Source organism: Eumetopias jubatus, unplaced genomic scaffold (assembly GCF_037043125.1).
Source record: "Eumetopias jubatus isolate StellerSeaLion01/CBP00866 unplaced genomic scaffold, mEumJub1_p1.0 scaffold_10, whole genome shotgun sequence".
Lineage (NCBI taxonomy): Eukaryota > Metazoa > Chordata > Mammalia > Carnivora > Otariidae > Eumetopias > Eumetopias jubatus.
The window spans coordinates 64,454,489-64,479,711 of NW_028274816.1; the positions used below are offsets into that span (position 1 = coordinate 64,454,489).

General features: G+C 46.7%; 2 protein-coding genes across 5 annotated transcripts; both read right to left on the minus strand.

The window, feature by feature from the left end:
• Nucleotides 1–3,893: 3,893 nt before the first annotated feature.
• LOC114200963 (large ribosomal subunit protein eL39) lies at nucleotides 3,894–4,226 on the minus strand. The gene has a single exon (XM_028093368.2). It carries the CDS (start codon nucleotides 4,189–4,191, stop codon nucleotides 4,036–4,038), a length of 156 nt encoding a protein of 51 aa, XP_027949169.1. The 5' UTR covers nucleotides 4,192–4,226; the 3' UTR covers nucleotides 3,894–4,035.
• A 7,842-nt stretch (nucleotides 4,227–12,068) lies between these two features.
• LOC148163312 (uncharacterized) lies at nucleotides 12,069–22,143 on the minus strand. Of its 4 annotated transcripts, XM_088026982.1 has the most exons (4): nucleotides 21,479–21,853; nucleotides 19,741–21,380; nucleotides 19,515–19,641; nucleotides 12,069–14,898 (listed from the first exon to the last, which is right to left on the minus strand). In XM_088026982.1, exons 3-4 carry the CDS (start codon nucleotides 19,546–19,548, stop codon nucleotides 12,161–12,163), a joined length of 2,772 nt encoding a protein of 923 aa, XP_087883108.1. In that variant the 5' UTR covers nucleotides 19,549–19,641; nucleotides 19,741–21,380; nucleotides 21,479–21,853; the 3' UTR covers nucleotides 12,069–12,160. The 4 variants fall into 4 exon arrangements, with proteins under 4 accessions (XP_087883108.1, XP_087883105.1, XP_087883107.1 ...); XM_088026979.1 differs by lacking the exons at nucleotides 19,741–21,380; nucleotides 21,479–21,853 and adding an exon at nucleotides 22,024–22,143; XM_088026981.1 differs by lacking the exon at nucleotides 21,479–21,853 and having other exon boundaries at nucleotides 19,777–21,468.
• Between the last annotated feature and the right edge of the window lie 3,080 nt (nucleotides 22,144–25,223).

Sequence of the window (25,223 nt, forward strand, 5' to 3'; positions counted from 1 at the left end):
TCATTGGCTCCTCGCTCTGCGCTCGGAGCCGGGCTCTTCCGGGTGGTGTGGCTCCCGGGGCTCTGGCGGTCTCCGGTAGGGGGTCCTCCGCCCCGGAGTCGCGAGCTTTGGTCACGTGGCACCCTGAGGGATGCTGGAAAGCGCGGCTCCGCCCCGGAGGGACCGGATTTGCTCCTCGTTAAAGGCAGAGAAGAGCCCTGCTTTCAGACTCCAGGAATGTCAGCTTCCAAAGAAAACTATTTGAGATGCTCGTAAATACTTTTACTGAGGTAAATGACGTATCATTTCGTACAGCATTTCAGAAAGGAATGAGTCTGTGTAGAGGTGGAAAGATGTTGCTCCTCAAATGTTTGCACCCTGAAACATTAGAGTCGGTTTTGGACTTGGTTAGGAAGAATACAAAAAAGTCCCCGTTAAACAACAAAAACTGTAAAGGTCTACTGGCTTTATCCATCGACTTGTGAATTGGGCAGCATCCCATCTACAAGTAGAGGGCAGCTCCAAAGCGCTACAGAAAGGGAAAGGTTTTTAAAGGTAGGACAAGAATGTCATAAACAGAAAAAGGATCATGTCAGATGAGGATTGTGGGGACAAAAGCCTCTTATTAGGAGAATCCATCATCTTTCTTTGGGGAATGGAGAGGACCCATCCATGTAGATTAACTCTTTAGTGCTGACCAGCATATTCCTGACTGCAGTGGGAACTGAATGTCTGGAAAGGTTGAAAGTGCAGTGAGCTTCAGTATTATGCGCTGGTTTGGTGACCCGGCCTAGCAGAAGTGACTCCATGTGGGGCCTGTGGTTTCCTCTTTCACACCCCGTACAGATCCATGACATTGAAGAAGGACAAAGGATGGTAGGCCACCCCGAATGAAGTGGTCAATGACGCGGTCAGCCTCTGGTTCCACAGTAAACCTCTTGCCTGTATAATGACTGCGTCCCATCTATGAAGGAACGCTTTTATCCATATAATTCTTACTCCATATTCTCAGATGTACTCACTTCCTTGTAGGAGTCTGACATCATCCCAAACATAGCACAATTTAACCCATGCTATTTTTGGAACTGAACACATATTGCCATTTTCATTTGGAGCATGTGTGCAAAGCGAGAATCTGAGCCCTGAAATCAAGGGTTGTCTCAACCAAATGATCTCATCTTCTTGCTGGGAATTGATTCTTCTTTCTTCAGGCATTGGCAGTAGTGTCACTTTAGGAATTGAAGTTATCTCAGAATAGAGTGGTGAAAAATGCACATTTCGGAAAGCAGTTTCTAACCTTTATCAAGTTGTTTAAAGACAATGGTAGAAATGGCTATGGCGAAACCCACATTCCATCTCCCTACACATCATTAAAGGCTGAAAAAACATTTTGACCTCAGAGAACTTTTAGAGAAGGCTCTAAGAAGCCTGAGAAAAGATGGAATGAAATTGAGCAGGTCACTCTGCTAGACCAATATGCCTGGTCATTGTGAGGGCTTTTATCTCCAAAATGTAACTTTTTCATTCCTGAAAACATTGAGCAATGCTACTGTCATCCTTAAAATAAATAGCCCTTATTTTACTAGCAAACTAAGTTTATTCAGGAATTAACAGACGAATTTCAACTGGGGATAAGCACGGTAGGGCAAACCACAGGAAAGTCTGAAGAAACAGAAGGAAAGTCAGCTTTTATTAGGTTTTAGGAGGGGACTGGGGAGGTTTGCTTTCAATAAAAGTTCATTGAAGAACAAGAGTTTCCAGTTGTCACAATTATTCATTGGCTGTATGCCCTGGTTAGTATGTAGTTGCTGGGGCAAGGAGCATTCATTCTTCTTTTTGTTAAAAGCAGGAGATTAAATTCCTACTGTGAAAGTTTCCTCCCTTGTCAAGATAAAAATAATCTTCCTTTTTCCTGCTGATTAACCATTCCTACCTTTGTGAGAGCTTAATTTTACTTTATTTTAATTTTTTAAATTTAAATATAGTTAATTAACATGTAATGTATTATTAGTTTCAGAATTAGAGTTCAGTGATTCATCAGTCTTATATAATACCCAGAGCTCATAACAACATGTGCTCTCCTTAATGTCCATCACCCAGCTACCCGATCCCCCACCCCGGAGAGCTTCATTTTATTTTATTTTTTTTAAAGATTTTTATTTATTTGACAGAGAGAGAGACAGCGAGAAAGGGAACACAAGCAGGGGGAGTGGGAGAGAGAGAAGCAGGCTTTCTGTGGAGCAGGGAGCCCAATGCGGGGCTCCATCCCAGGACCCTGGGATCATGACCTGAGCCGAAGGCAGACGCTTAACGACTGAGCCACCCAGGCGCCCCTGGAGAGCTTCATTTTATTTTATTTATTTTTTTTTTTAAGGTTTTATTTATTCATTTGACAGAAACAGAGATAGCGAGAGCAGGAACACAAGCAGGAGTGGGAGAGGGAGAAGCAGGCTTCCCCCCGAGGGGGGAGCCCGATGTGGGACTCGATCCCAGGACCCTGGAATCATGACCTGAGCTGAAGGCAGACACTTAACGACTGAGCCACCCAGGCGCCCGAGAGCTTCATTTTAAACGTGGTTTCCTTTACTAATTTTCAGACTACCTTGGAGAGAGAAGTAAAGAGGACATTTACAGTGCCCATAAGAATTAAAATGAAGAGAAATCGATATGTCATGTGTATTCACTGGTCTCACAAATGTGCATTGAGCACATACTGGGTTTGTAGGAAATTTTGGTAGATGCATGGGAGAAATGCAGGCACATGACAAGTAGTCCTGCCTTCAAATGCCTTGTATTATGTTCAAGGAAAACATAGGAAACATGAAAACAGAAATTCAAGTTTACATTCAATGTTAAAATGTGGCAAGTGGGATGGAAACGAGAGGTGATTTTGTGAGATGAGAGTAGTTGGTGTAATAACCCACTGGGCAGAAAGGAAGCCCTCATTAATAAGAGCACCACTGAGCAAGGATGAGTCCTGTGGGTTTTTATTTTTATTAGCTCTGTTAAAAGATGAAGTGAGCTACATGAAAATTTCGAAGAGCTTATTTGAGCAAACACCAAGACCATTCAGGCAACACCAAACCAAACTAGGGAGATGACTAATCTAAAAAGGGGTGCCTGGGTGGCTCAGTTGGCTAAGGGGCTGTTTTTGGCTCAGGTCATGATTCCAGGGGCCTGGGATGGAGTCTCACATTGCATTGGGCTCACTGCTCATTGGGAAGCCTGCTTCTCTCTCTCCCTCTACCTGCCAGTCCCCCTGCTTCTGCTTGCTATCTCTCTTTCTCTTTCTCAAATAAATAAAATCTTAAAAGGGGGGAATACCAAAAAGGGAAGCAACAAAGAAGTTATATGATTGGCTATAGTTTAAGGAATTGTCTTATTTGGGAAACACAAATTGTCTCTGGTTTTGTTTTTTTGTTTTGTTTTTGTTTTTAGAGCGAGAGCCCATGAAGCAGGGGGAGAGGAGCAAAGGGAGAGGAAGAGAGAGATTCTTTTTTTTTTTTTTAAGATTTTATTTATTTATATGAGAGAGAGAGTGAGAGCACATGAGAGGGGGTAGGGGCAAAGGGAGAAGCAGACTCCCCGCTGAGCAGGGAGCCCCAAGCGGGACTCAATCCTGGGACTCCAGGATTATGACCTGAGCTGAAGGCAGTCGCCCAACCAACTGAGCCATCCAGGTGCCCCGAAGAGAGAGATTCTTAACCAGTCTCCATGCCTAACGCAGGACTGGATCTCAAGACCCTGAGGTCATGACCCCAACCAAAATCAAGAGTCATACACTTAATCGAATTAGCCACCCGTAGGCCCCTTGCTTTTTTTTTTTTTTTTTTTTTTTTTTTTTTTTTTTTTTTAGAGCCGAGAGGTCTCACATTTATTACTGAACCAACCTACTGGTGCAGGGGCATAGTCAAGAGAGAAAAATCATTTCCATGATAAGACAAGTCTATGGCCAGGTAGGAAGGATGTTTACAGAATGACAGAACACATGATCTTCACGCAGCTTAATTAAATACGTGTGCCAATTAGGTGTGTCATCTCCTGACGTGTGACGCCTTACAGACCCAGCTTGGTTCTTCTCCAGTGCCTCCTTTTGGAGTTGTACCTGATCTTATTACCAGTTTTCATCCGAATCCACTGGGGAATGGGACGATTCTGCTTTTGTTTCTTGGCCAGGAATCGCTTGATTCTGAAAGTCTTGTGAGAAGACATGGCGAGAAGCAGCCAGCCACGCAGAGAAGGATGGCGGCGAAAAAGCGGCCCCTTGCTTTTTTAAATTTTAACTAGTCTCCATGCTCAGTGTGAAGCCCAACATAGTTCGCTGTGTGTGATTGGATGTTTTTAGGTTTTGATTTCTTAACATTAAGGCATTTATAGGGCGCCTGGGTGGCTCAGTCGTCGAGCGTCAGCCTTCGGCTCAGGTCATGGTCCCAGGGTCCTGGGATCGAGCCCTGCATCGGGCTCCCTGCTCCGCGGGAAGCCTGCTTCTCCCTCTCCCACTCCCCCTGCTTGTGCTCCCTCTCTGTGTCTCTCTGTCAAATAAATAAATAAAATCTTTAAAAAAACAAAACAAAACAAAAAACATTGAGGCATTTATAAATGTTAGGTTTCAGTTTGCCTATCTAGGTGGAAGGGCATTGGAGCCACCTGCACCTAGTGGCCTCTTTGTTGATTTGCAGTTCCACACGAAAGAAGCAGGTGCCTAGGTGGCTTCCTGTGGACTCTTCTGCAGTGGAGACCCTGGGACTCCAGCCCTTTAAGCTTTTACCCTGCTTGGCTCACTGCAGAGACACTCAGCAGTTATGCATGAGAAACCCTTTGCTGTGCTGCTCATCACAGTCTGTACATCTACAGCCTCCTGTACTGGAGCCTGGAGGGAGGCAGCCTGGCCTTCCCTAAATAACCTGTTTTCGCAGTTTCATCTCTGCACTGACCTCTCCATTAGCTTTACGTCAGCTCATTAAAAATGTTCATTCTCAGCCCACATCCCAGACCTACTGACTCAGACACTATAGTGGTAGCCCAGGAGTCAGTTTTTAAGACGTTTCTGGGTAAGACAGACACACAGTTGAATGTTCCATGCTCTCCTTGTGTTCCTGAAGACAGGGACCTGATATTCTTGTGATTGAAAGGAATCTCCTCTAGAGTTGCAAGATCCAGAATACAGGCTGTAAAATTTATCAGTACACATTTGTTTCCTTCATTTAAAAACTAATGTCTGAAGGAGGGCCTGGATGACTCAGTTGGTTAAGTGTCCAACTTCAGCTCAGGTCATGCATGATCCTGGGGTCCTGGGATTGAGTCCTACATTGGGGCTCCCTACTCAGCGGGGAGTCTGCTTGTCCATCTTCTTCTGACCTCTGTTCTCTGTGCTTGCTCTTTCTTTCTCTCTCAAATAAATATATAAAATCTTTTTTTTAAAAAGGTAATGTCTAGAATGTCTGATTTACTGTACTTTATTAGTGGATAAGTGCTCCTTTATGAACATAAAAAGTGAAAAACCTTTAACCACTGTGCCTGGTCCAGAAAAACAATATTTGCAGTATGGTATACTTTTTCTAAGATTTTTAAAAATTTATTGATTTAAAGAGAGCGAGCGTGAGCAGCAGAATGGGCAGAGAACAGGAAATGAGAGAAACTCAAGCAGACACCACAGTGAGGATGGAGCCCAATGCTGGGCTTGATCTCATAATCCCCAGATAACAAGCTGAGCTAAAATCAAGAGGTGGACTGTTATCCAACTGGGACCCACAGGTGCCCCATATAATATCCTTTTATTTTATTTTATTTTATTTATTTTTTTTTTTTAAAGATTTTATTTATTTGAGAGAGAGAATGAGAGATAGAGAGCACAAGAGGGAGGAGGGTCAGAGGGAGAAGCAGACTCCCCGCTGAGCAGGGAGCCCGACATGGGACTCGATCCCGGGACTCCAGGATCATGACCTGAGCCAAAGGCAGTCGCCTAACCAACTGAGCCACCCAGGCGCCCCCTTTTATTTTTTAAAGAAGATTTTATTTATTGGAGAGAGAACATGAGTGGGGGGGCAGGGCAGAGGGAGAAGTAGACTCCCCCATGAGCAGGGAGCCAGACGTGGGGCTTGATCCCAGGACCCTGAGATCATGACCCGAGCCAAAAGCAAATGCGTAACCGACAGAGTCACCCAGATGCCCCATGATATCCTTTTAGAATTGCTTTGGCAAAGGGATGGGTTGCTCTGTGCCTGTGTCCAAATACATTCCTGTTACCAAATCCCAATTTGGGTGCCTAGCACTCCAAAAGTCAATACTCAACAGAGAAGGATTGACTGGAAAGGAAAATGAGCTTTATTTGGAAGGCTGCCCACCTGCGGAGAAGGTGGACTCTTGTTCAAAGGCCAACTCCAAGGTTTCTGCCTCACCCAGGGGTTTTTAAAGTTTAGGGCAGCTAACCAGGAAAGGGAGAACAGTAGTCTTTAACACTTCTAGACTACACGCAGACTCGATGTGCTAGCTATAGATATTGTCACAGTGCTGGGAGGTTGTACAAGGGGGTCTGGTTCCTTAGTACCTGGGGTTTGTGCAAGAGGGTCTGTTTTGCTTTGTGGCATGCAGAAGTTCCCAGCTCTTTCTAGGAGAGAATGCATGGTCTACAGATAAACAGAAAAGTAAATCAATCATGTAGGCTAAGGGTGCTTGTTTAACCTTAAGATTACTAGGTCGCCTGAGGGCCTGAGTTGGCTTTACCCATACATACCGTTTTTCTTAGAACTGAAAGACGCCCTTGGCTGCCCCCATTCTGACTTCAGACTTTCTAGTTGGGTTCTTTCCAGCTTGTGTCTTGACTCAGATGGAAGACCCCAATGGCAAGGCATCCCCTGATGGGAACAAAAACTAGCCCTCGAGCACTAAGGATTGCCCTGAGCCAGCAAGTCCCCACCCATGACTGACTCCAGGACTATGATCTATTTGACTTTCACTGCCTACCTGCATGTACCCACCCACCTTGGCCCCACATTTTCCTTCTATAAACCTGGAAGTGTTCTCAGCACTTGGGAGACAATCATTGAGAGGTGAGGCCATGGTCTTCTCTGTGTGGGCTCCCTGAGATTCCTTTCTTGTTTACCACCACTGCTTTCTCTGACTTTGGATTTTGTCACCAGGGAGTGGCCAAACCTAGTCTGTTTGGGACCCCCAGGCTAGGTGCTCTTGCACCGCCATGCCCCCACACTACAACAAAGTCATAATTTGTTTTGGGGGATTTTTTAAAAAAATATTTTATTTGAGACAGAGAGAGAGCACAAGGGGGGGGAGGGCCAGTGGGAGAGGGAGAAGCAAACTCCTGACTAAGCAGGGAGCCCAAAGCAGGGCTCAATCACAGGACACCGAGATTGTGACCTGAGCCTAAGGGCTTAACTGACAGCCATTCAGGCACCCCAAAGTCATAATTTTTTGAAAAATATGCACCTGGGGCGCCTGGGTGGCTCAGTTGGTTAGGCGACTGCCTTCGGCTCAGGTCACGATCCTGGAGTCCCGGGATCGAGTCCCGCATCGGGCTCCCTGCTCAGCAGGGAGTCTGCTTCTACCTCTGACCCTCTTCCCTCTCGTGCTATCTCTCATTCTCTCTCAAATAAATAAATAAAATCTTTAAAAAAAAAAAAAAGAAAAATATGCACCTGTTTATTTTTCCCCCTTAAGATAACTGTGGACAACCTAATCCGCTGAGTTTAGTCCAGACTTCTACATCCATCAGCACCAGAGACGTAATGATGGTGCTGGTGGGAAGAACGGAGGACTCACCTATGGACTGTGCTGTGTCCTTGAGGGGCAAGAATGGCCAGAGCTCTGGGCAGGGCACTGCCTTAAGGATTGATGGTGGGAACTTCATCTCCAGTGAAGTACGGGTACTTAATGCAGAGGGTTCTTCCAACAACTTCCAGGTGACTCCTCTGTCTCTGCCCTGCCCTACCACCTGGCACCAGGCACCCCTGCAGGCCCCTTCCTGGTATGTCCTCCGAGATGAGACCCTGATCCCACATTATGTGTGTGTGTGTGGCGGGGAATAAGACCTCCACAGGTTGCCACACACCTGACCCAGGGACCCTCTGGTAGGGACCCTCCTTCGGGTGGAGAGGGAGGCCTGGACTGACTCTTGATCTTTTGGATGAGGCCCCAAACAGGAGGGAATCCCTGTCTTTTCTGGGAGGCCCTACCCCACCTGGCTCCCAGCCCTTCCTGGCCAGGGGGAGGCCGGAAGTGGCCCAGTGACCCACCACCTCCCTGGGCCCAGCAGACTTCCCCTGAGACAGCTGCCTGGGAACACAGCCCAGAGCGGTGGTGAGATGCATGGATGAATGTCGACTCTTTGGGGACCAATAGTCAACTATTACAGAAAGAGAAGAGATTAAATCACTTGGAGGCTGGTGTTCCATGGTGAGAATTTCTTCCAGTGTACTGGGTGGGATCGGAGGAAGCGAATCTGAACTGAGTGGGTATGCCCGACAACCATGTCACTACTAAGGTGACACCAGCCAGATTTTCAGTCACCCGTCAGGGTGTTCAGGGACGTCCCTCCCCTCTGGCCTGTCAGGATTAACGTCTCCTGCCTGAGAGGCTCCTGCACACCTCCAAGCAGCTCACAGCCCCCACAGTGAGTGGTTTTCCACCAAACATCCATATACAGTTATTCAGCACTTCTCTGAGAATATCCTGCTCTCACAATGGGAGAATTTACACTCTGGAAATTGGCAAACACTACAGAGCAGGGATGGATTTTTGTTCTTCTGAAGGCCTGGACTTAGAAAATGATGACATAATGGAATGAATGTACCCTAGACTTAAACATTTAAGGTGTTTTGGTCCCTGACAATGAGTAGGCCACAAAAATCTGAAGTAACGAAGAAATAGCCTTTTAGTAGTACCATGACAACATAAAGAAAAATGTCACACCATGTAAGAATGAGAAAAATTTTAACATTTACCTTTGTTGTGTGCATGGCTAATTTGTAATTGAAAAGGGAACTAGCCATAATCACATCAAAGAAAACAGGCAAATGGTACAAACAGAAACTGTACCAAACAAGACATACAGGTGTTAAATAACAAGAAAAAACTGAAAGTCAGAAATCCTTAGGAAATGCAATTACAAGATAGCACTACACACGTACTAAAAGGACTATCATTAGACGCCCTATGAAGTACTGGCAGGAATGAATATACTGGAGCTCTCATACATGCCTGGTGGGAATGCAATAGTGAACCCTTCAGATCCCATTTTGGCTCTTTCATGAAAATGTTCACACTCATCTACCTGTGACTTAGCCATTGTGCTTTGAGTTTTAACACAGGAGAAATGAAACCTCTATCTGCATAAGGAATTATAATGAAAATATATAGAGGGATTTGTTTGTGAAAGGGAAACACTGGAAATAACCCACATGCTCCAAACAGATGCAGAGATCAATAGTGGTGCACATCCAGAGAAGAAAACGGTACTGTTTTCTTTCAGACTGAAAGGGACGTACTTGCAAAACGACCTCCAGCCTTCAGGCCAACGAAAAAGGCTGAGAAGTCCACCTAGAGGAGAAATGCTTATTCAAGGACTTTAGAACAGAAACGGATCTTCAGGAGAAACCATTAATAGGTGTAGGACTCCGCACAACCACCTTCAGAAAGATCTGCTTTTTTAGACCTAAGGCTGGAGAGTACCTGGGAGACACCCTGGGTGGAGAATGTTTCAGAACAGGTGTCCGCCATAGTCCTTTACAATGCCAACAAGCATGCCGGCTGGGCAGGGTCACAAAAGCTACATCCCTGGAGGATGAATTCCTCCCTTGTCTTTACCTTTTTCCTGCCTTCACTTGTCACAATGGCCATGACATGTTAGCACCACAGAGGATAGGAGAATTCAGAGACTTTTGGATTATTTTATGACAATGACGTCTGTCACACAGGATACCGGTGTCTGAAAGTGGAGAATTTCTGTGCACTCTGATCCTGCCCAGCCAGTCACTACAACATCGTGGATACACTTTTTTCAGAGGTACACACCACCTAGGTGGCTGATGTCTCCTCTACTCCCTAATGGCCCAATCATCTAGATTACCAATTACAGTTCCCTTGCCTCTGTGGTGTTACAAGTGACTACTGTACATCAGGTCACAAGGCTCCTTTGAAGGATCTGGGGTAGAGATTCCACTCAACAGTGCCTGGCATCCTGTGCTATCAGCTGTGGACGAGCAAAATATTCTTGTTGTTCCACAAGCACTGGAGTGGTCTCAACTGCTCCCTCTTCAGGGTGACCTCTGAGCACACAAAACTTGCTAGCATCCAGACCACAAAACCAGACATGGATCCTGGGAGGCTGTATTAGCTAGAACTGATACTACACAGGACCACACACTGGGTGATTACACAAGAGAAATTTATTTTCCCACAAATCTGGAGTCTAGAATTTAGACCTAAGGTGTCAGCAGGGTTAGTTTCTTCTGAGGCTTCTGTCCTTGGCTTAGATATGGGGATTCCCTGTCTTCACATGGTCATCTGTGTGCCTGTACCCTCATCTCTTCTTATCATGAAGCCAGTCACACTGCCTAGGGGTCCATCCCAATAACCCGTTTCAACTTCATGGTCTCTTTAAAGATGCTATGTCTAACTATAGTCACATTATGAGGGACTGGGGGTTACAACTTTAACATATCAATGTTAGGTACAGAATTCAGCCCATAACAAAGGTCTTGAGTTTTAATGCAAATTAAAGCCCAAGCTGGACAGCAGAACTGACCTCTGTATTATTCATTTGCAATCATCCTCTCTGAGACACAGTAAGTTTGGGTTGCAATGAACTCTGTTCACTCCTATGTCTGGCAGAGCTCAATTCTAATTTCACACCACCCCTTAGAGTGAATTTAACACCTAAGACTAATGGTAAACAAAAAAGGCATTTAGTAATGCACAAACCAGTCTACGGCCATACCACCCTGAACGCGCCCGATCTCGTCTGATCTCGGAAGCTAAGCAGGGTCGGGCCTGGTTAGTACTTGGATGGGAGTAATGCACAAACCAGAGCAGCACATAGCACCCAATTCCTGTGTTGCTGACTTAGAAGCTGCAAAGATTTATCACAATCCTCAGGAGACTAACAACGTCTCTAAAATCTTTAGTCTTTCTCTGCAAAACACCATCCAGGACTCAAGAGGTACGGAGGGTCAACATTGGGTCACATCCATGCACTAACTTAGAAGGCAATGAGGAGATCCCAGTACCCATAACTTCCATCAGCAAACGATAAAGCAAAGTGGTCAGCATCATTAAGCTGGGTGGTGACAGATGTTCATTACTGGGACCATCCAGGTGGCAGAGGTGAAATGATTTCTGTCACAGAATCTGGCAGTGACTTCCAGCAATCACTTCAGACACATCAGAACACCCAATACAACTTCTAAACTTTCCCAAATAGCTGGAACTTATGGGAAGTCACTCCACCGTGGACATGCAGGTGAACAAAACTCAATTCAGGCAGGTGGCTGCCTCATAAGGCTCTCCTCAGCATAATACGCTAAGGAAGGAAGGATCACCTTCTCCACCATTTTAAAGTCTTTCTGCAGTGTGAACCCTGAAGTGTGGAATGAAGACAAATATCTGGCTGAAGGACGGGTGTCCTTCACCTCACTCATGTGGTCATGCTCCACGGTGAATTTGAATTTTTATGAAACGGTGTCTTTGCCCAAAACATTACCCACATTCTTCACGTGGGTCTTAGCTCAGGCTGCTCTCCAAAAATATGATAAACTGGGTGGCTTGTAAGCAACAGAAACTTCTCATTTCTGGAGGCTGGATATTTCCCATAACATTCCCCATACGGTCTGGTTTTGTGTCTGGTGAGGACCAGCTTCCTGATTTACAGATCTCCCCAAAGGGTCCTCACATGATTGATAGGGGAAGCAAGCTGTCTCGGAATACTAAGAAGACATTAAAACCATTCATTAGGAATTCACACACATGATCCATTCTAATATCAATTACCTCCCAAAGACATCACCTGCTACTCCTATTGCATTAGAGGACAGGAAGTCAACATATCAACATCAGTGAACAGAACCATTTAGTTCATGTTACCACCATAAAGACTTTATTTACTGTGGACTTTCTCATCTTGAATGAGACTGGAAAAATAGCTGAAAGATTTTCCACATCCCTAGTACTCCTAATGTCTTTCTCCAATGTGAACTCTGTGATGATAACTGAGAGCACCGTAACTGATAAAAGACTTCTCACATTCACTGCAAGCATAAGGCCTTTCTCCTGTGTGAATTCTCTGGTGTATTATAAATGTCGACTTGTACTTCAACAATTTCCCACATTCATTACACTTATAAGGCTTTTCACCTGAGTGAACCTTTATGTGTACATTCAGGGCACCTCTTTGGAAGAAGGACTTGCCACATTCTCTGCATTCATAGGGCCTTTTTCCAGTGTGAAATCTCTGGTGAGAACGGAGGAGGGAACGAGAAGTGAAAGTTTTCCCACAGTGACTGCATTTATAAGGCCTTTCTCCAGTGTGAACTCTCTGGTGATCACGGAGATAAGAACTACAAGTAAAAGATTTCCCACAATCACTACAATCATAAGGACTTACTGCAAGGTGACTTTGACGATGATACCGGAGGGCGCGGCTATAACTAAAAGATTTCCCACATTCACTGCACAGGTAAGGCTTTTCTCCTGTGTGAATTCTCTGATGTTGAATGAACGTCGACTTATAGTTCAAAGATTTCCCACATACGTTACATTTGTAAGGCCTTTCACCTGAGTGAATCTTGACGTGTACATTCAGACTATTCCTTCGGCAAAAGGACTTGCCACATTCACTGCATTCATAAGGCCTTTCACTATTGTGAACTCTCTTGTGAGAACGAAGGTGAGAAGTAGTGGTAAAAGACTTCCCACAGTCACTGCACTCATAAGGCCGTTCTCCAGTGTGAACTCTCTGGTGAGAACGAAGGGTAGATCTAGACGTAAAAGATTTTCCACAATCACGGCACTTGTGAGGCCGGTCCCCTGTGTGAATTCTCTGGTGTTCAACGAATGTTGACTTACACTTCAATGATTTCCCACATTCATTGCATTTGTAAGGCTTTTCACCTGAGTGGACCTTTTTGTGTACATTGAGGCTACTTCTTTGGACAAAGGACTTGCCACATTCACTGCATTCATAAGGTTTCTCTCCAGTGTGAACTCTCTGGTGATAGTGGAGTCCTGAAATACCAGTAAAAGATTTCCCACATTCACCGCATTCATAAGGCCTTTCTCCAGTGTGAACTCTCTGGTGAGAATGAAGGACAGAACTAGTAGCAAAAGATTTACCACATTCACTGCACTCATAAGGCCTTTCTCCTGTGTGAATTCTCTGGTGTTTAATCAATGTTGACTTACACTTCAAAGATTTCCCACATTCATTGCACTTATAAGGCTTTTCACCTGAGTGAACCTTTATGTGTATATTGAGGCTACTTCTTTGGACAAAGGACTTGCCACATTCACTGCACTCATAAGGCTGCTCTCCGGTGTGAACTCTTTGGTGATAATGGAGGGCTGATTTGGTGGTAAAAGATTTCTCACAGTCATTGCACTCATAAGGCCTTTCTCCAGTATGAACTCTTTGGTGATCACGGAGGACAGACTTAGTGCTAAAAGATTTCCCACATTCACTGCACTCATAAGGCCTTTCTCCTGTGTGAATTCTCTGGTGTTTAATCAATGTTGACTTCCACTTAAAAGATTTCCCACATTCGTTACACTTGTAAGGCCTTTCTCCTGAGTGAATCTTTATGTGTAGTTTTAGGATATTTCTTCGGACAAAGGACTTGCCACATTCACTGCACTCATAGGGCCTTTCTGCAGTGTGAACTCTCTGGTGACAACGAAGGGAAGAACCAGTGGTAAAAGATTTCCCACATTCACTGCACTCATAAGGTCTTTCCCTAGTGTGAGATCTCTGATGATAGCCAAAGGCAGACATAGTAGAAAAAGATTTTGCACAGCCACGACACTTATAAAATCTTTTTCCAGGGTGAACCCTATGTGTAATCAACACTGATCTATGGATAAAAGATTTTGCACATCCACTGCAAACATAACTCTTTTCTCCATTGTGCCATCTCTGGGGATGAATAAGGCCAGATTTCTGGCTTAAGGATTTCCCACATTTGCTGCACATGTACTGCTTTAACAGAGTATGAGTCTTTTCATGTTGACTGCAGGCTGACCAATGCCTAAGGAATTTTCCGTATTTGCTAAACTTATAACCTCTTTTTCCAGTATGGAACGTCTGGTGTATGGCAAATAAAGATTTATACCTGAATGTTTTCCCACATTTATTGCACACAAAGGACTGTCTTCCAAGGTGGACATCCTGGTCCTGAACGTACGAATGTGTGGGACCAAAGGCGTTCTTGCATTCTCCCCAAGTATCATGACTTTTCCTGCTTTGTAAAGTTGCCCTGCGCTGGGTGATCGTGTGTGGCTTCTCCCCAGTATCAGTGGCCTCTTGCTGCAGATGCCCCGAGCCAGACAGGAAGTCCTTCTGAACTTCTCCACAGGTAAAGGGCTTTCCTGAACCATGGAATCCCCAGCTCTTCACAACAGAGTCCCTGTCCACACGGCTTCTGAAGGGTTCTGCTGCCACGTGCTGCTCCTGCTGCTGCTGAAACTTTACACTGAAATAAAATCGTTTCCCACAGGCCCCACACCTCAACAGTTTCTGGCTGTTTTCTTTTCCCTGGTGCGCAGCCAAGTGGAAAATGTCTCTCAAGACTGGACCACACATCTCACAGGGGTGGGTCTTCCGGGAAGACTGAGCTGCCTTGGGCGTCCTGGTCTGTGACACGCCTACAGAAGTGCTCTGGGCAAAGGGTGCCTCATCCTCTGCTCCACAGCAGCAACCTGAAAGCAAAGAAGCGTTGGTGAAATCTGTGTTGACAATAGTGAAGGGGTGAGCCCATCACATAATATGCATGGGTCTCACCTAGGCATGCTTTTCCAGACACTGTTGATGGAAAACAGTTGGAAGTGGTTGCTGCGCATTATTGTGCCTTGATAGTCAAAGTAATGTGGAGAGCACACTAGAAGAATGGGAAACTAGGGTATGACACAAGGAGAGCCAGGGTCTAAACCTTACTTCTCTTCCCCCAAGTTAGCGTAGGACCATTTCTGCTGGTGATATTTGTCTAAGTACAAGGCTGAAGGAAAATCCAATCACAAGAAATTTGCTGCTGTTCAATGTCACTTTAAGGGCATGTGAATATGTCACGGTAAAACTTTCAGGGGTGAATGTTAGACTACACAGAAATAGTAGTGAGAGAAATTTGTGAGACGTGAATGCCCAAGAAGCATTAATTACCCCTATACTGGACGTCATGGAATTACCAAAGAGTAGAATTCAGAAGTCCACAAACTGTCAACAGTGAAGAAGGAAAGACAGAAACGGGGTGTGGCCATTGGCAATCACACCGAACTCTGGTTGAACAAGCAAAGGTGCCCAGTATGGTCTGAACACAGGCCTGATATCACACCTTCCCCAGGTTCTATTCACCAGGAACAGAGCCCCTGTAAGCCCACCTAGTCATGTTGGATCATGTCTATGCTATGACACACAAAGGACTCTTCCCTGTAAGCCCTAGGTGAGCAACACAGGGTACTAGGAAGATAGAAATACTGAAGGAAAACAGGGCACATGGACAACCAAACTGTCCCAGAGCTACTCAGGAGAGCAGACACAGAAAAACATCCTATGTGACTGATGGCAGCAGGATAGGAGAATAGGAGATACCATCCTTCACCCCAACAAAAATCAATTCAACAGCTGTCTATGAATGGCATTATCTCAGAGAGCTCAACAGTGCCATTATGACGGTAGTACACAGTGGAGCATAAACAAGGGCACAAGCAGCTGCTAGTGGCTGGAGCCTGCTGTAGCAGAGACTGTGGGGTAGGTGGGAAATAAGGGCTGGGGCTACCTCCATCAGCCACAGGGCACGTGCTACCGCAGTTCTTGCTCAGCACAGACTCCAGCTGCCGGCTCCACAGGGGACACCGGCACCACTGCCACCAAGTCAACCAAGGGCTAAAGCCAAAGCAATATTGAGAGAGATTAAAGCTGAAGGCAGCACATTTATGATTTCAAACTAGATTACAAAGCTATAGTATTCAAAACAACAGGGTAGTGGCACATAAACCAGTAATAATACTAGGGCAATAGAATAAAGAGCCCAAAAGTAAATGCACATACATATAGTGAACTCATCTTTGAAAATTATGCCAAAAATCTACACCTGGGCAGAATAATCTCTTTAATAATGTTGTGAAATCTGGGGCACCTGGGTGGTTCCCTTGGTTAAGCATCCACCTTCGGCTCAGGTCATGATCCCGGGGTCCTGGGATTGAGCCCCACATAGGGCTCCTTGCTCAGCAGGGAGCCGCCTTCTCCCTCTCCCTCTGCCTGCTGCTCCCCCTGCTTGTACTCTCTCCCTGTCTAATAAAAAAATAAAAAATCTTAAAAAAATAATGCTGTGAAATCTATGGGGAGCCTGGGGGGCACAGCTGGTTGAGCTTCGACTCTTGGTTTTGGCTCAGGTTGTGATCTCAGGGTCAGAGCCTGCTTGGGATTATCTCCCTCTCCCTATACTCCCTGCCTGAGGTGGTCTCTCTACCTCTCTCTCTCAGATAAATAAATGAATCTTTCAAATATATTGAGAGGCACCTGGGTGGCTCAGTCTGTTGATTCCAACTCTTTGTTTTGGCTCAGTTCATGATCTCACAGTCATGGGATCAAGCCCGCTTAGGGCTCCAGGTCAGTGCAGAGTCAGCTTCAGATTCATTCTCCCTCTCTTTCCCCCTTTGTCCCTCCCTGCTCCCTCTTTCAAATAAATAAAATATGTTTTCATTTTAAAAAATGAGGGGGCACCTGGGTGGCACAATTGGTTAAGTGTCTGACTGTTAGTCTTGGCTAAGGTAGCGATCTCACTGTTGTGGTATCATGTCCCACATCAGGTTCTGTGCTAAGCTTGGAGTCTGCTTGAGAGTCTCTCTAATATAAATAAATATTTTTAAAAAATAGTAATAATAAAATAAAATACTGTTGTGAAATCTGAATATCCAAATGAAAAAATAAGGATCCTAGATCACCATCTTATAGCACACATGGAAATGAAATTGAAATAGATTAAAGACTTAAACAGATGACCTCAAACCCTAAAATTCCTAGAAAAGAAAAATAGGGAAAAGCCTCCTTAACCTTATTCCTGCCAATGATTTTTTGAATATGACATGTAAAGCATACACAACAAAAGCAAAAACTAACAAATACCACTATATCAAATTGAAAAGCTGCACCAGAGCCAATGAAAACCACAAGTGTGAAAAGGATGTACAAGTGACTAACATGTGCTCACAGTCACAAATCTCCAGGGAAATGAAAACCAAAACCATTGGGGCACCTGGGTGGCTCAGTCGTTAAGCGTCTGCCTTCAGCTCAGGTCATGATCCCAGGGTCCTGGGATCGAGCCCCACGTCGGGCTCCCTGCTCAGCGGGAAGCCTGCTTCTCCCTCTCCCACTCCCCCTGCTTGTGTTCCCTCTCTCGCTGTGTCTCTCTCTGTCAAATAAATAAATAAAATCTTTAAAAAAAAAAAAAGAAAGAAAACCAAAACCACAAGATATCACCTCCTACGTGTTAACAGTGGCTATTACCAAAAAGACAAGAGGTAACATGTTGGTCAGGATGTGCAGAAAAAATAACATTTGAATACTGCTGCTGGGAACGTAAATAGGAAAGTCATTATAAAAAATATTAGGGAGCTCCACCAAAAATTGAAATACAACTACCATATAGTCCACCACTGCCATTTCTAGGTATGTATCCCGACGAAACAAAATGAGTATCTCCACAATGTATCTGAACATACATATCCACTGCAGTATTGTTCCATAGCCAATATATGGAAACATCATTAAGTGTGTATGAGTTTTTAAAGTGACAAAGAAAGGGGGCGCCTGGGTGGCTAAGTCAGTTAAGCACCTGCCTCTCCCTCTGCTCCTTCCCCCTGCTTATGCTCTCAAATAAATAAAATCTTTAAAAAATAAATCAATAAAAAATAAAGTGACAAAGAAGGGACGCCTGGCTGGCTCAGTTGGTAGAGCATGTGACTCTGATCTCCGGGTTGTGAGTTCAAACCCCACATTGGGCACAGAGTCTATGTAAAAAAAAATAAAAGAAAAGAATAAATTGTATTTAAATGAGTAAATGAATAAATAAATGAAATAAAGTGACAAAGATCATTTAGTACACACACACACATGCAGGAATATTCAGCAATAAAAAAGAAGGCAGCACTGCCACTTGCCACAACATGGATGAGTCTGGAAAACATTATGCTACTCAACGAAGCCACAAAGCAAAATACAAACCCTCTACGGTATCATTTATATGAATACTCTTTAACAAAAGAAATAAATCACACAGAAACAGAGAGTAGAATGCCAGAAGCTAAGGGTTGAGAGAAACGGGGAGATGTTGGTCTGGGATATACACCTTCATTTCCAAGATAAGTTTGAGGATCTAATGTACAGCAATATTGACTCCAGTTGCTAATATTACATTGTACAGTTGACATTTGTTAACAGGGTCAATATTAAGCTTTCGAACCACCACCAACAAAAAAGGTAATTTTGTCAAGTAATGGTGGTGTGATTAGCTTCATTTTGATGATAATTTCATAATGTAGGGACGCCTGGATGGCACAATCAGTTAAGTGTCCAACTCTTGGTTTAGTCTCACGTTGTGATGTCTAAACTAAGGTTTAGACTCAGGATAGTGATACTGAGCCCTGCCTCTGGCTCTCCACTCAGCATGGAGTCAGCTTGGGTTTCTCTCTTCCTTTCCCTTCCTCTCTGCTCATGAGCACGTGCACACGTACTCTCTCACTCTCACTCTCTCTCAGATAAACAAATCTAAAAAATATTACACTAATTTCATAATGTATATATCAAATTATTATGTAATATAATTTCAATATATAATTTTGTCAGTCATACCTCACAAAGATGAATGGAGCAGGGCAGGTAGAAAAAGAGATGTAAACACTACTGAAAGAACCATAGAGGACAGTCCTGAGAAGAAATCCATGGTCCACTTAAGTAGTAAACATGCCAGTGCCTGTAATTTCAGACACGGGTAGGCACAAGGAAATGGCACGGATCTGACACATGGACCCAGCCAGGGAGAGGGCAAGCAAGGTGCAATCCATCAGCCTCACTGCATGACCACTGACCTCCAATCTTACCCGATCAGGGCTCAGCACAGAGGGCACTGGGAGCTGCACGGCAGAGAAAAGGGCACACCAACAACTCAGAGCTAGCAACAAAAGCAACTAACCAGAAAGCTGGGAAAGCAAGCAGTGCCCACAGTCCACATGAGAGGAGAAACCTACCCTGGAAAAAGCAGAGGGGGGACGTGGGAGTACAGAGTCTAGTCCAGGTCAAAGGGGGGGGCTGAGGGCCTTACCCAGTGAGGATATAAGTGTAAAGTTCTCCAGCATCACATGGTGGTACAGCCGTCTCTGAGCCTCATCAAGAAGCCTCCACTCCTTCCAGGAGAAGTACACGGCAATGTCCTCAAAGGTCACACCACACTACCATGAAAGGAAAAGTTGGAACCATGAACATTTTCTGAGAACCCACAATCCAAGCCCCCAACATCCACCCCAGACTCCCCACCTCAGAATAAATACCAGGTCCTGGGGCCTCTAATGCCACGCTCCTCTCACCTTCCCATCAGTCACTGTGTTCAGTCCTCAGCAGCAACAGGCAGGGGGACACATGGATGCACTCTAAGCTCTGGGTCTGGCCTGCAAGGTCATCCCCCTGCCACGGTATTCCCATGGAGTCTCCCACGTTGTGCCCTCAAGACAGCCAATTATAGGCCCTGCTTTACCAGGAAGTCTTCAGTACCACGGCGCTGAGGCCCTTAGCTCACACTTCCCCTCCACGTGTACAGGATTCTGTAGACTCTACCACTCTCACGTCTTCAGACCCCACAGATGAACTCCCACACCTTCCTGCCCCACAACAAAGGATCCTCCCTTGACTCACACTCGTACTTGTCACGTGACATCCACAGGCTGTTTGACAAACTCAAACAGGTTCCAGTTCCACCCAGTACTCCCATGGATCCCAAAACAGGGAAAGCCTCAAATGCTGCTGAGAAGCCCTCCTCAGCTGCCTGTAACCCTCCCTTCAGTAACAGACACTCACAAGCACGGTCAGCTTCGGATACTCACAGACCCTCTTCCACTTCTCTGCTGCCCACGCTGTCCCGCCACAATCGGGAACCAATCATCCTCTACTGAACCTTTGTGAAAACCCCAGCCCTAAGGGTCTCCCCTGCCAGGCAGAGCAAAGCAGAAATGACTGCATTTGTGCAGACCTGAACTACCAGCAAGACTCTGCAACACCTCAGGCACCGTAAAAACTCACCGCAAAATTCTGTGAAGCCTACAGCACTGAATAAAGAGCAGCCCCAACTTCACTGTCATCTTGGCAAAATTACTCCTAGGTGTCCTAGCCATCTCTTGTCCCATCATCCCATGGAGGGCTTGCCCATGTTTCTGCCAGATCATTCTCTCCCCTTCACCTGTGTTGGCAATGTCCAGTAACCCCAACCACGTGCTGAGCCAGAAAACCACTCCTCAGCACTTTACTAGGACCCTCTGACCTACTAGCCTATTACCATGATTCTCTGCCTTCCCTTCCTAAATGTGAGCCAAATCTCCACCCTGGTCCACACAGTAGCCATCACTTTTCAAACTCTCCATCATGCATCCTTCCCCCAGTTTCCCAAAACGTCCTGTCCAGCTGCCCACTTGACGCCATCACTCACACTTCTCTGAAACATCTAAGTCGCTTACCAATGTCAAAACAAGTTACGACATCCCCAAGGATACACAACTTCCTGCTACCTTCCATCAGGTTGATGGGAGTTTCCAGCCCTTCAGCTGCTAGGACTTGTGAAAATTAATGATGGGAAACCTCACTAAATTGTTGGAGTCGGGAGGTTGCACTGGGAGGAACTCTCAGACACTACCACAGTGATCAACTGCAGACCCAACCCAAAGAGATGGACTTCAACTTACATGGGACACTACTTCACTACCCCAGACTCGAAAAGACAGGATTTCCTCATCACCCCACCCAATGAGAAGCCACAACTCCCAGTTTACTCCAGTGGACCTGTAGTTTATAACAGCCGTCCCAACTTCGCCTCTTTCCCCCGAAACAAGACTACCTCTCGTGCTCTCCCCACTGGCCTACTGTTCTGACTCAGCCTGTTTGTTCCAAATTGCACTTGTCTTCCGTTGCCACATAGACCCATCTGTGCGGGTAAAATAACCGTCAGTCTTTATTTCATTTTTAAGGTCCACGGACCGAAAGCCCTGGGGCGCTCCCTCCCCGCCCCCTTTCTCTTCTCACCTGCAACACGCACCACTTGCCGCGGCCCTTCTCAAAACACAGACCGGGAGTCCACCGGTTCGCCAACAGCCACCGCGCGCAGAGCAGCGGTCCGCGGACTCCACCGCCGACTACCGCGATTCCCTCCTCCCGCGCGCCCGGCCTCCTCGCTCACCCCCGCGGCGGGCTCTCCTCTCTCGCGGCCAGACCACGCCTATCGACCCCGGGCGGAGACCGCCTCAGCAGCGCCAGGAGGGCCGGGCTTCTCGGGCAGCGCGGGCCTCCCTGGCCGCGCCGCACTGTGCTCCCGACAGAGAGAAGGGCGATGTGCTGCTCCCCGCCGCCGGCGCAGACCCCCTCCGGCCCCTGCCCCGGCCGGCCCCCCGGCCCGGAGCCCGCTCCTCACGCCGGCACGCCGGCGCTCGCACACGGGGCCCCCGCCCCCCGCCGCCGCCCCGTCCGACGCCGGGGCCTGGGCCGCAGGGCCGCGAGCCGGCGCCCCGCGCTCGGGCCTCCGGGGTCTGGGTGGGGGGACGGCGGGGAGGGCCCGGGGGACGAGCGCTTACCTGCGGCGGCTCCCTGGGCGCGGCCGCCGCCATCGGACTCGGTGGGCCGGCAGCGGGGCCGGAGCGGAGCGGACACCGGGACCCGACTGTGTGCGCCGAGGACGGCGCCTCCCCTCGCGGCTTCACGAGCGGGCGCCCGGACCCCGACGCGCGCTCCGGACCCTTACGGGATAAACGGAGCCAACCGGAGGCTGGAGGACTTGCGGGGGGACGAGACCGGAAGTCCCGCCCCCGGCGCTTGCGCTCGCCTCGAAATGCCGTGTGCTGGTCCCTCATTGGCTCCTCGCTCTGCGCTCGGAGCCGGGCTCTTCCGGGTGGTGTGGCTCCCGGGGCTCTGGCGGTCTCCGGTAGGGGGTCCTCCGCCCCGGAGTCGCGAGCTTTGGTCACGTGGCACCCTGAGGGATGCTGGAAAGCGCGGCTCCGCCCCGGAGGGACCGGATTTGCTCCTCGTTAAAGGCAGAGAAGAGCCCTGCTTTCAGACTCCAGGAATGTCAGCTTCCAAAGAAAACTATTTGAGATGCTCGTAAATACTTTTACTGAGGTAAATGACATATCATTTCGTACAGCATTTCAGAAAGGAATGAGTCTGTGTAGAGGTGGAAAGATGTTGTTGCTCCTCAAATGTTTGCACCCTGAGGTGTTAGAGTCAGTTTCATAAGTTTCAGTAGGATTAGTTGCGAACAACAGATTAGTTCCCGTTAAGCAACAAAAATTCAACCCATCACATTGTAAAGGTTTGCTGGCTTTATTCATTGATATGTGAATTGGGCAGCATCCCATCTACAAGTAGAGGGCAGCTCCAAAGCGCTGCAGAAAGGGAAAGGTTTTTAAAGGTAGGACAAGTATGGGGCGCCTGGGTGGCTCAGTCGTTGGGTGTCTGCCTTCGGCTCAGGTCATGATCCCGGGGTCCTGGGATCGAGCACCGCATTGGGCTCCCTGCTCCGTGGGAAGCCTGCTTCTCCCTCTCCCACTCCCCCTGCTTGTGTTCCCTCTCTCGCTGTGTCTGTGTCAAATAAATAAATAAAATCTTAAGAAAAAAAAAGGACAAGTATGTCATAAACAAAAAAAGGATTATGTCAGGTGAAGTCACCTTATACTGGGGACAGAAGGGTCTTTTTAGTCTTGAGGGAGCACAAGCCAAGCTAAGGAGAACTCACAAACTAAAACCCCATAACCCCCCTTTCCCCAGGGTATGATACGTGTGACATTCCTCCAGGAAACTTCCAACTATCTTAAGGTTAATGCTTTGCTAGAAAAAAAGACAATATTAGCTTGATAATAGCAAGGAGTCCAGGATCCCTAGGGTCTTCTTTAGCATATGAAATTCCGTTTGGACACCTCCCTTTTTCCTTTCGTCTCCCAACCCTCAAGTATATAACCAGCCAGTACTCATACACCGTCCCCCCTCCCCCTCCGGCCCCCCCCCCCACCTTGTGCAGCAGCTCTTTCTGCCCTCGAGTCCCGTTCCGGTGCTTAATAAAATCACCTTTTTGCACCAAAGATATCTCAGGAATTATTTCTTGGCTGTCGGCTCTGGACCTCACCAACATTCCAAAACTACATCATTTGGCACCCAAATGTGGGGCTTTGAGTCTTTTAATCTGGACTGGGTTTTGGTGCAAACTTGGTGAGTAGTTTCTTCCTTTAGTCTCATTTCAGGGGCTTTTCAGGGCGTACGGTCTTACTGGAACACTGTCATGTCGATTGCTCAGGCTACAATTCTCCAGCCCATTGCCTCTCTTCAGGGAGGAGAAAGACTGTCTTTTGACTGGAAGTTAGTACCATGACTGGAATGGTAATAAGACCCAGAAACTTGATGCCCTCTCTTTATTCCTGTCCTTATGCAAAGTTGTCTGTCTTGGGCATGGGACAGCCACCTAAGTCAGCAGGACGGCTGCCAATCTTGATTCTCAGGTGAGGTTTCCTCTTCATTGGTCTAAGGTGATCCCCACCACATCTCTGGTTTGGTCGCTTCTGGCTGTGAGAACGCCACTGGGAGCTGGCCGAAACCAGTACCTCATTGAATTAAAACCCAACGAGGACGTTTCCTAGACAGGTGGCTGTAAATACTGCGTGTGTTGGAATGTCCCTTAGGCCATGATGGATTTCTATCTTTACTGTTTTCTGTCAGTGTCCTCTCCTCTAACTACTTAAAACTACAGAATTGGGTAATTTCCCCCTGTAAAACTTTTCTAGCGTTTTCCATGGGTTAAAAACGGCGGGCTTTTCAAGACAAGGTAAAATAAGGCTTGACCTTCGAGGCATGACCTCCAAAGCACAGTATTTTGGTCCATATGCCAGGCACCCATCTGTAGCCTAGAATGCTGTAGGGAAAGGGTTGGGGGTGACGCTAGCATCTCTCCTATGGGGACTTTTATGGCAGGCCTGCCTTCTTGGCAAGACAGGATAGTGATCAAGAACGATTTTCAGTTGAGGGATGCCTCCAGTCGCTTTTAACACCCAGAACCTCTGACACATGCTGCGTGGGATACCACCCAGGAGTTGGGGGTGGTAGTGGTGGTGGTGGTGCTTTTTGGTAATGGACCATCTCCTTCAGTTCCCAAGGGTTCTCCCTTGGGATGTCTTTTAATCCACTGGAAACAATTCAGATTGAAAAATTTAAGAAAGGTGCTGCATGGCCTCAGTAGGATCTATCAGATCTCTTATGCAGGAAAACAGGGCAAATAGATGGAGATTCCCTAGGTCCATCCAGGCTTTCAGGGCTGTAAATCAGGACCTGGACCTAAAGGTCCTCTTGCAGAACATGTTTGGTCAGTAACCAGATCAGTAAACTCCCTCCTGATTTATTGGATGATAATTATCTAAGTAGACCTCCAAATAAACCCTGGTTGCTGGAGGAAACACAGGCCATCCCTAACAAAGGGGATGCTGACTCTTATTCTCTCTTACTGTTCCTCCCAATGTGGGGGCTTCTCCCTCATTTCCCGGGTCAGTGGCTATTATTGGAGCCAGCTGTGGTTAGTCTATCTCAGGATGGGGACTTTAAGGAATCTTCCCAAGCAGCTGCTCAAACTCCCTTTGTTTTCAGGGAAGGCTTCTCCGGCCTACCCATGGACTGCTTACTTCCACTTGTTGGTAAAAAAAACATGGTGTTTGGGGCACCTGGGTGGCTCAGTCGTTAAGCGTCTGCCTTCGGCTCAGGTCATGATCCCAGGGTCCTGGGATAAGCCCCGCATTGG